This window comes from Salvelinus namaycush, chromosome 34 (genome assembly GCF_016432855.1).
Source record: "Salvelinus namaycush isolate Seneca chromosome 34, SaNama_1.0, whole genome shotgun sequence".
NCBI lineage: Eukaryota > Metazoa > Chordata > Actinopteri > Salmoniformes > Salmonidae > Salvelinus > Salvelinus namaycush.
Window position 1 is genome coordinate 3,563,593 of NC_052340.1, and position 11,565 is coordinate 3,575,157.

General features: G+C 43.6%; 1 protein-coding gene across 5 annotated transcripts; it reads left to right on the forward strand.

Moving 5' to 3' along the window:
• The first annotated feature begins 376 nt into the window (after window positions 1-376).
• Window positions 377-11,137, forward strand: LOC120028888 (high affinity cGMP-specific 3',5'-cyclic phosphodiesterase 9A-like). 5 transcript variants are annotated; one of them, XM_038974155.1, is made up of 17 exons: window positions 377-445; window positions 4,463-4,533; window positions 4,901-4,978; window positions 5,181-5,224; window positions 5,427-5,481; window positions 5,609-5,679; window positions 5,797-5,884; window positions 6,056-6,140; window positions 6,248-6,322; window positions 6,569-6,655; window positions 6,797-6,901; window positions 7,073-7,155; window positions 7,463-7,619; window positions 8,054-8,167; window positions 10,262-10,366; window positions 10,648-10,776; window positions 11,036-11,137. In XM_038974155.1, exons 1-17 carry the CDS (start codon window positions 377-379, stop codon window positions 11,135-11,137), a joined length of 1,518 nt encoding a protein of 505 aa, XP_038830083.1. The 5 variants fall into 5 exon arrangements, with proteins under 5 accessions (XP_038830083.1, XP_038830084.1, XP_038830085.1 ...); XM_038974156.1 differs by lacking the exon at window positions 4,901-4,978; XM_038974157.1 differs by lacking the exon at window positions 4,463-4,533 and having other exon boundaries at window positions 429-445.
• Window positions 11,138-11,565: the final 428 nt, after the last annotated feature.

Genomic DNA, 11,565 nt, shown 5'->3' on the forward strand with positions numbered 1-11,565 from the left:
TTGATTATATTTTATCAGTGAATTGAGTGTGCAGTTGAAAATAATAATGCAAAATGAAAAAATGTTGATGGTCCTTTAATTGTTTTCTGGATTATAGATTCATTGAGACAGTACAATCAATAAATGTTGTGATTAATACTTTTCAAGTCTCAGTTCCAATGTAGTCTATTGCAGTATTTCAATAGTGGCTCCTGTGTTGCAGTCATAGAATCACCCTGTATTTCCCAGGGCTCTGACCCTGGCCATATAGGCTCCTCTGCCGGAGGACGGGGGCTCCAAACCTTCCTCCTGCTGGATTAGTGAAAGCGAGAGAGAGAGAGAGAGAGCTAGAGAGAGAACGAGAACGAGAACGTGGGAGAAACATAGAGGATTCAGCATGGGGTCCAGCTCCTCTTCCTATGCCCCAAAAACCATATATCTGGACGTGGATGGAAAGGTTCAGAAGGTGGGTTCTCCTCTATCAGGTTTATATTATCTCTATTTTCCCCATTCCTTTTTTGATTGATTGATTGATTTTTTTCGAGTAATGGCAGGCTACACTTAGAATACAGTATGGTTTGACTACTGTAAGAATCAGGTGACCAAATCAAAGTCATATAATCTCTACAGGTGTCTAATGATATTGACACAATGTGGGTTCAATATGGCTCCACGGTTTTTGTTGGTTACCACACACCTAATCTTGTGCACCAGTCATTCTGTGCCCCTTGTTGCCTGTATTCTCTATTTTATTTCTACATTTGTGGTGAAAAAGTTGTGAATTCCCCTCAAAACATGAGTCAGGTGTGAGGCCTCTGAAATAGCTGTGTTTTCAATAAACCAAGAGGTGGTGTGACATTGTGTTTCACAGGTGTTTGTGGCATACTTTAAACGAACACAGACGGTGCCACCTGTTGCTAGCATGTTCTATGTCTCCATTGTTTTCTACTCCCCCCTCAGTCTGAGGAAAACTAGAGATGGTCCCGTGTGGCTCAGTTGGTGAAAGCGCGTTGCTTTCAAGGTTTTCGGTTCAATTCCCGCAAGGATCACATACAGGAAAACGTATGCACTCACTGTACTGTAAGGGAAACCAAAATTGTTTGGTGGACTAATTCATTATCAAAGGGGGAAGAAACAGAACGTGATATTTGTGAGGGTAGAAACATCACTAGCCTACCCGGTATGTTCTTGTTATCGCAGCACCCGGGCCATTGCACTGTAATCATGTAATACACATACTGTAGATAACAATATAGGCTACTGTGTCTCGTATTTGCCCTCATCATATGCTTCAACATCGTGGTGATCACCGACTCAGAAGATTGGGTGATCTCGCTCTCTGAGGCTGACGTGAGTAAATCACGAAGAACTTAAAATGCTATGGGCCCTCAAAGTCTTTCGTCAGGTCAAAGGTATTCCAGGGCGCGCTCTCAGAGCATGCGCAGAACAGCTGGCATGCATATTCACGGGCATTTTCAACCTCTCCTCGTCCCAGTCTGTAATCCCCACATGTTTTAAGACGATCACCATCATTCCTGTTCCCAAGAACTCTAAGGCTTCATGCCACAATGACTACCGCCCTGTAGCACTCACATCTATAATCATGAAGTGCTTTGAGAGGCTGGTTATGGCACGCATTAACTTCATCATCCCAGACACCCTAGACCCACTCCAATTTGCATCCCGCCCCAACAGATCTACAGACGACACAATCTCAATTGCACTCCACACTGCCCTCACCCACCTAGATACGTAAGAGGAATACCAACGTGAGAACGCTGTTCATTGACTTGAGCTCAGTGTCAAACACTATTGTCCCCTCCAAGCTCGTCACCAAGCTTAGGACTCTGGGTCTGAACACCTCCCTCTGCAACTGGATCCTGGACTTCCTAACAGGCCGACCCCAGGTGGTGAGGGTAGGCAACATCACCTCCGCAACGCTGACCCTCAACACGAGGGCCCCACAGGGGTGTGTGCTTACTCCCTTCTGTACTCCTTGTTCAACCACAACAGCGTGGCCACGCACGACTCCAACACCATCATCAAGTTTGCTGACGACACGGAGGTGGTAGGCCTGATCACCAGCGACGATGATACATCCTACAGGGAGGAGGTCAGTGACCTGGCAGTGTGGGGTCGGAAACAACAACCTCTCACTCAACGTCAGTAAGACCAAGGAGCTGATCGTGGACTACAGGAAAGGGGTGGGGCAAGCACTCCCCCATCCACATCGACGGGGCTGCAGTGGAACAGGTCAAGAGCTTCAAGTTCTTCGGTGTCTAAATCGCTAAGGACTTAAAATGCTATGGGCCCTCAAATCCTCAAAAAGTTCTATAGCTGTACCATTGAGAGCATCTTGACTGGCTGCATCACTGCTTGGTTATGGAAATAGTACCGCCCTCGATCGCATGGCACTACAGAGGGTGGTAAGGACAGCCCAGTACATAATTGGGACCGAGCTCCCTGCCATCCAGGACCTCTATATCGAGTGGTGCGAAAGGAAGGCCCTGAAAATCGTTAAAGATTCCCACCACCCAAGCCATTTAGACTATTCTCTAGTGCTGAGCGATTAATCGAAATGTCAGTCATTTTTCCATGTCGGCTCAATTACTTGAGTTCCATTTCATTAATTTTTTTTGTGTGAGATCAATGCGCTCATTGCACTGCAGTTTCTTTAGAGATATATCAGATCATTTGCCCGACCGGTGCGATGTAGTAGGGAGTTGTAGTTTCCAACAGTTCTACATAGTTTATTGCAGAAAGCGTGATAATTAACCACAATGACCATTATCCATTGCGGGGCTAAACTTCTCCAGTCTGTGTTTCTTTTACGCTATGTAGGAGACAGAAGAATGTGAGATCAAGAAGTGGTACGTAGAGAGCAGTTTCTTCAAGAGGTACCTCTACCTGAAAATACATGATCTAAGTGATTGATCGTTGGTATTCAGCAGTCATAAAAGCGTGCTGTATTTACCTTGAAGAACTACTAAAATATTGATTTTGTCAGACAGCATAGGCAGCAGCTCTATAGAGGTGAGATGATGACTTGGAATGAAATAATAAAGTCATCAAATAAAACAAATAGAATATACACAACAACTGAAATATTGTATTAAAGTAAAGTAATGTGAATAAATTATTGTTAATAGGTGATGAGCAGGAATGGGCAGTCACTACCATGGGACTTTTATTCAATGTTTTAATCTGTGTTGTTACAGCATTCAACCCACATAATGCATAGCGCATTTAATGTTGAAAAAAAATATTGAAACCGAAATCAAAAATGTTGATACTTAAAAATAAAAAAAATCGAATCGGGAACAGAAACAACCTCAGAAAGCACTAAACACTTTTTGTTCTACTTTGTCATTTTTACATTGTTATTGATTGCTGCATTGTTGGGGTTAGAGCTTGCAAGAAAGGCATTTCACTGTACTTGTGCATGTGACATTCAAACTTGAAACTTCTCTTATAGAATGTTGCATGTTATACAGTGGGTGGATTTAATCCTGGATGTTGATTGGTTAAAACCCCTTTCCAGCCCGTGTCTATTGCGATGTTGCATTTGGTAGCATTTCAAATAGCAACTGCTTCTCTAATGGATATGTCCTCCAATTTCTTTGGCTCATTAAATCTTGAACGCATTCCCGGAATAAAAATGGTAAATTCCCCCGGCATATTTAACCCACTTAGCACAAGTGAATCTACCGGATTTTGTTACCTTTGTACACCTTCTAGCTTATTTCTTCAAGTCTGCTTTGATTTTGGATACATAGAGCCAGGCACTTAGTAAGCCCAGTATACTTGTGATGACACACACCCCTGTTGTTGTGGTCGCATAGAGTGGCTCAAGTAGAGACCTGAAAGTGACACATGTCCATTCGAGGGCTCGAGAGTTTGAGGGATTGTCTACTGCATCTGCTTGTGCAAAAGGTCTTCAAGTTGTTGGAGGCTAGCCAACATCGCAAGCTTAGATACACTTTACTTGACAATGAATCTCAGACCGGCACAATATGAAACGAATATGTGTGCCATCAGTATACCACAAATAGGAACTAGCATCGTTAATGAAATGTATAATCTGTTTGGACATTTCTGTGTATATTGCTGTGGTTTACAGAGAATGATACACACTCTCTCGCTGGGTTGATGACGCAAGTATTTGTTGCTAGTATGTTGATGGAGTGTCGTATTATCGACGAGTTTGGGTTGGTCCCTGACAAAGGGTAGGCTACACTGGGCTGAGTTCACACACATTTTCAACTTCATGCCTTTGTGATTTAGTCCTCAATATTTGAATTCGTAACATACAGGGCTCACTTGAAGAAGAGATGTGGATCTTAATGTGACTTCCCTGTTTAAATAAAGGATAAATATTTTTACAACAGACTCAGGTCTCACAGAGAGCAGACTGTTTTCAGGTGGCTTGAGATGCATAGGGAGACAGACGCCTCTCACCATTCGTCTGCCTTTTTTCCCCCAGGTGGTTTTCAGTCGGCATTGTAGCCCATGTGACATCAAGGAGCTTCTTTGTTCCTCGTCCAACATCCCCAGGTCAGTGACATTTCAGCTGCGGCCGCCTCCTTCCCTCGTCTCTCTCACCATTCTCTCACAGTCACACATCAGTCGAAAGTATGCATGACACACAGCACATTTGTTTCAAGTTCACCACAAACCTATCGTCTTTCTATCCTGACTGAGCTTCATGAACGATAAGTCAACTACAAGTAAACACCAAACGTCAAGCTTCGCGTGTGTTGTGTTTTAGAGCATGTTAACAAGAAATGTAGGTTGCATTCTTAATGGATCCCTATACAGTGCACTACTTTGGTGCCCTGGTCAAAAGTAGTGCAATTTGGGAATAGGGTGTGCTTCCTGGAACACATCCTTATTATTTATTATTGTTGTTCCCCCTCTGTAGGAATACTGCTATCATGATGGTGGATCTTGAAGGGGCTCTGGTGTCCATAGACCCGACCATGCCTACCAACTCTCCCAAGTAACACATCACCTTTACCCTCATCACCAAATCTCAATGATACAGTATTTGCTCTATTGAGCTCAGTCACAGAAAAACATTCCTGACCGTTGTTAATCCAAGGAACGCATAGCCTATGTACTATGTGTTGAAATACTTTTCAAATGTTATGTAATCAACGACTTGACGACTGACGTTGGAATGTCACTGACATGTTTTACAGCTCCTTGTACAAAGTCATTTCTTTGTCCACCGGTCAGCTAGGAGGTGACGTACCCAACGCGATATTTCAAATTCAGCATCACTTTTTTAACCTTTGACCTTTTAGATCTTAATTCATTCTTTACTCACATCACTCACATAAAAGCTATCGCAACCAAACTTAAAAAACAACGTTAAAACAACTCTGGGTACTAAGGGTGATTTTTGATCACTAGAGTGATTTCTTTTTGTTTGTGTGCGCCCACAGAGAAAGAAGACATGTTTCAGAATGTGTTATCTCAGGTGGCAGAGCAGTTCAGTAGGTAATTGGTGTGTTTATGTTTCACTGCAGACAGAAGCACTACGCTTTAGCTTTTTCCCTTTCCGCAGAAGTACCTCTATGACACCAGAGGCTTTTCAAACAAACCCCTTTCACGTATTTTTTTGCAGGGCTTTCCGGATCAACGAGCTGAAAACTGAGGTGACCAACAGACTGGCCATGTTGGAGAAAAGAGTTGAGTGTATGTGCAAGTTTTTTTGTTGTTTGACTATCGGTGTGTTTCTCTCTTTGTGTGTGCGTTGCTTCACTGTTACTGAATTCACCACTTTATGTACTAACAGTCGTGTTGTCGTTTCAGTGGAGGGACTGAAAGTTGTGGAGATTGAGAAGTGCAAAAATGACCTAAAGAAACTACGAGATGAGATGACATCCAGAGGAGGAGGGAGGTACGATGACCTTTAACATAAATGAAATTATCCAAGCCATGATTCAGATTTCTTAGGATATTCTATAGTAAGACTTTTATGTTGGTTTTAAAATGTTGTTGTGATTTAGAGGAATTATACAGCTAGCAGATTAATGATACAAATATGAGGTATTTTCTCCCATTTCTTCAGAGTTGGGAACTGTCCCTGCAAATACAACTTCTCAGACGACGGGAAGAAACTTAATCCCAGACGTGACGTCCCAAGTTATCCAAAGGTACGGAATTAGGTGATTCTAGTAATATACAGTAGGCTATACGTTTTTTTCACTTTGACATCATTAATCCTAGAACTGACGCTGTGACTTCCCTCTCATTTCTACAGTACACCTTATCCCAGGAGACTATTGAAGCACTGAAGAAGCCAACATTTGATGTCTGGCATTGGGAACACAATGAGGTTAGTTCTCTTGAGATTCATCTATCATCTGATATCTATCATAATTCCATCCAGGCCTATATAATCACATTTTCGTAGTAAAACATTTTGAAGTATTTTCTCTACACTCAAAAACGATCTTTTAGTATTTTCTTCATGAGTCCAATTGTGCATGTCAGCAATCATGTTTTCAAGATAGAACACTTGCTGCGCCTTATGATGATGTGTGTAGTGTTCTTTTAACTGTGTCTTTGATCGGTGGCTTAGATGCTGAGCTGCTTGGAGTACATGTACCATGACTTGGGACTGGTGAAGGAATTCAACATGAACCCCATCACTCTCAAACGTTGGCTGGTACAAGTAGAACTGTATAAAAGCAATTATCTCAATGTGCAAGTGACATGCAATTGATATGAAACAATGGCTTCAAAGAAGAGAACCTAAAAGTATTGATGACTATTTGGATAGTTTGATTGACAGCTTTCTTTCTCACAGCTGGGCATTCAGGAGAACTATCGCAGCAACCCGTTCCACAACTTCCGCCACTGCTTCTGTGTCAGTCAGATGATGTATGGGATGATTAACCTGTGTAACCTGCCGGTAAGAAGCGACTGTACCAATATAATATAACACGTGCCATTTACCAGACACACATGGTCTATAACTAGGGTCCAGACTTTTTTTCCTGGTCAGGTCAGGTGGTCAGGAAAACCTCCTGGCACCTTGTATTAGAGATTAGAGACATGAGCACGTTCTGTGTGTGTTCCTCAGGAGAAGATGACTCTGACGGACATGGGCATTCTCATGACAGCTGCAGTGTGCCACGACCTGGACCACCCCGGCTACAACAACACGTAAGCGCCCAAAGGTTCCTACTCTGCGCCTCAGTTCCCACTGCTCTACAGCCTTGACTTAGATCGCTGAATAGATGTGGACGACAGACACAATACGGATGTTTTGGAACTCCTTCAATTCTGTTATTACATCGTGGAAATGGTCCAATCTATACTTCCAATTTTGATGTGAGGTCGGGAGTTCCGTCCTGGCCATGTGACATGACCAGGGTGAAACTCTGGGTCCTGGTGATTATAGGCTTCCCTGGTCAGGTCATGTTGTCAAGGAAAACTGATTCATGTCACAGAGGTTTATTTTGCCTGTCAGGTATCAGATCAATGCTCGCACAGAGCTGGCCGTGCGTTACAACGATATATCTCCCCTGGAGAACCATCACTGCGCCGTGGCCTTCCAGATCCTCTCGCTGCCCGAGTGCAACATATTCGCCAACGTCGAGTTGGAGGCCTACAAGCAGATCAGACAGGTAGGCGGTGACCTAGGCTAATGCACAGTGATTCTTCTGCATACCAAATGGCACCCTATTACCTACATAGTGCACCACTATTGACAGAAGTAGTGCACTAAATGGGGCGGCAGGTAGCCTAGTGGTTAGAGCTTTGGACTAGTAACCGAAAGGTTGCAAGATCGAATCCACGAGCTGACAAGGTACAAATCTGTCGTTCTGCCCCTGAACATGGCCTGTTCCTAGGCCGTCATTGAAAATAAGAATTTGTTCTTAACTGACTTGCCTAGTTAAATAAAGGTAAAACAAAAAAATATAGGGAATAGGGTGCCACTTAGCATACAGCCTTTGTCTTTTTGCATTTCCTTCTCTCCAACTAACCACAAGATGTTTTGAGTTGGCCTAAGACAGGAGGGGGATTTCATAATTTCTGATGATTCCATCTCCCTTTACAGGCCATCATTACCCTGATCTTGGCCACAGACATGGCCCGGCATGGAGAAATCTTAGACTCCTTCAAACATAAAGTGGACAGCTTTGACTTCACCAACGAGGAGCATGTCACATGCGTACGTATTGTACATCACATGACATCAACTGACTATGTATACTGTACATCAAGATGTGCCAAATAGGCATACCTTTGTTCAGGTATAGCCTCAGCACACGACAGAAACTAGGAGGAGTGCGCTATATCAAAGACAGGGATGAAAAAATAGGGCATACCCAAGAAAGACTTTGAATAGTGGCCTGGAGATACACTATATATACAAAGGTATGTGGACACCCCTTCAAATTAGTGGATTCGGCTATTTCAGCCACATCCGTTACTGACAGGTGTATAAAATTGAGCACACAGCCATGCAATCTCCACAGACAAACAAACTTACTGAAGAGCTCAGTGACTTTCAACTTGTTATTGTCATAGGATACCACCTTTACAATAAGTCAGTTCGTCAAATTTCTGCCCTGATAGAGCTGCCTCGGTCAACTGTAAGTGCTGTTATTGTGAAGTGGAAACGTCTAGGAGCAACAACGGCTCGGCCGTGAAGTGATAGGCCACACAAGCTCACAGAACAGGAGCGCTGAAGCACATACTGTGGCACGAAAATAACGTCTGTCCTCGGTTGCAACACTCACTACCAAGTTCCAAACTGCCTCTGGAAGCAACGTCAGCACAATAACTGTTTGTCAGGAGCTTCATGAAATGGGATTTCCATGGCTGAGCAGCCGCACTAAGACCACAATGCCAAGTGTCGGCTGGAGTGGTGTAAAGCTCTCCGCCATTGGACTCTGGAATAGTGGAAACGTGTTCTCTGGAGTGATTAATCACGCTTCACCATCTGGCAGTCCGGTCTGGCGTATTCCAGGAGAACACTACCTGCCCGAATGCATAGTGCCAACTGTAAAGTTTGGTGGAGGAGAAATACTGGTCTGGGGCTGATTTTCATGGTCCGGGCTAGGCCCCTTAGTTCCAGTGAAGGAAAATCTTAACGCTTCACATACAATGACATTGTAGAAGATTCTGAGCTTCCAACATTGTGGCAACAGTTTAGGGAAGGCCCTTTCCTGTTTCAGCATGAAAATGCCCCCATGCACAAAGCGAGGTCCATACAGAAATGACTTGTCGAGATCGGTGTGGAAGAACTTGACTGGCCTGCACAGAGCCCTGACCTCAACCCCATCGAACACCTTTGGGATGAATTGGAACACTGACTTGCGAGCCAGGCCTAATCGCCCAACATCAGTGCCCGACCTCACTAATGCTCTTATGGCTGAATGGAAGCAAGTCCCCACAGCAATGTTCCAACATCTATCAGAAAGCTTTCCAGAAGATTGGAGGCTGTTTATAGCAGCAAAGGGGGGATCAACTCCATATTAATGCTCATTTTGGAAAGAGATGTTCGACGAGCAGGTGTCTACATACTTTTGGTCGTGTAGTGTTATGTGATTGTAATGGAGCTAAGAATGTACTGTAAACTCACTCCACAGCTATCTGGAAATGTTGCAGACGGAGATATCGAACAAGATATTTTTTGATAGCTCAAACGGTTGGTATGTTGTCAAGGAGGGCAGTCACGTGTGTCTCCAAGCAGAGGATCACTGGTTCAAGCCCGATACAGGTACAGTGGAAGACAGGGACAGTGGAGGACGCTAAACTGTTAGCAGCACACGGATGTCCGTTTCATGATGTCAGTCCGGTCCTATCCTATGGAATAAAGCCAGAGGGTTCTAAGATAAAGTGCCTGTGTTCATCTCGATTGCTCCAAAGCCTTTTACCACAAGTACAGTGCCGTGAAAAGTATTTGCCCCCTTTTATGATGTTCTCTACTTTTGCATATTTTTGATTCTGAATGTTATCAGATCTTCAACCAAAACCTAATATTAGATAAAGGGAACCTTAGTGAACAAATAACACAACAATGACATACTTATTACAGGTTCCCTTTATCTAATATTAGGTTGTGGTTGAAGATCTGATAACATTCAGAATAAAATAATATGCAAAAATAGAGAAAATCTGAAAGTGGACAAATACTTTTTCACGGAACTGTAGACCTTTCCTGAAAAGTCACACTAGCTAGCCAATGCTAAAAACGATGGTTGTGTTGCCATAATGCACGGTGAAAATGACTCTGTATTCCTTGTCTGTATGTGTGCAGCTGAAGATGGTTCTGATCAAATGCTGTGACATCTCCAACGAGGTCCGGCCAACCGAGGTGGCCGAACCCTGGGTGGACTGTCTGTTGGAGGAGTACTTCATGCAGGTGACCTCAATCAAGTCTAATCATGTCTAATAATAATAACGTCTAATAATGTGTAATAAGAAAGTCTAATAATAGTGAGTCTAGTAATGTGTTGATTGAATTTTTGGAGTGAAAACGGGTTCAGCTGTCACTCTTGAAGTTGTGCATGCTTTCTTGAGAAGGGTAAAAATCGTTGACATTTCGTCCATCTTGGCCTTCATCGGGACGAATCTGTCGATAAGAATGATGTCATGAAAGAGTGGGGTGACATGTACAAACCCTCCTGTCTCGGGAATTGACAGAGTGACAGGGAGAAGACTGAAGGGCTGCCTGTGGCTCCGTTTATGGACAGAGACAAGGTGACCAAGCCCACTGCCCAGATCGGATTCATCAAGTTTGTCCTCATCCCGATGTTTGAGACAGTCCTGAAGGTAGGCGTGTGTGTTTTTAACTACAAAGTAAATGCCACAATATAGACATAGTGTGTAAGTACAGTATGTGCGCGGCAGTGTTGGTGTTTGTGCACATGAGCGTGTGTGCATGTGTGCGTGTTTGTGTGTGCTTCCGTTTGTACAGGTCTCTTATATTTCATGACCTCTTGAAAACAATGCCAGTGGATAATTGCATATTGACTAGAAAAGGCTGCTGTCCTGAATACCTACCCACCAACCTCCCCTGTGTGTGTTGCAGCTCTTCCCCCAGATTGAGGAGATCATGGTGCAGCCTCTGAGAGACTCTAGAGACCACTACGAGGAGCTGAAGCAGATCGATGACGCCATGACAGAGGTATGAAAACAGTTCACACTTAATAATTACAATGTCCTTCAGGGTCGGGGTCAATTCCATTTCAACTCCAGTCAAATTCCAATTCCCGATTTTCCTTGTTGAAAAACATTGGACAGAATTGGATATTTCTTATTACTCACGATCAACCAGGGAATTTGTATCCTGGGGGGTGTCCAACCACTTTCTAACATAAAGGTGTGTCTTTTGTTCAATGAGGCACAGAAGAAAAAAACGGAAAATATGTCATTAGGAGGGAAGAAGAAGTAAGCTTTGCTGCTGCGAGCACAGTGGTACTGTGTAAGTAACTGACTCTGATTGGCCTGTAGTGTTAGTCCTGAGTGCCCCCTCTCTCTTCTGCCTCTCTCCAGTCTGCCAACAACAACACTGCTGCAAGCTAGTGAGCTAGCTATAGTAGGACCGCAAAGTTTTCTTCT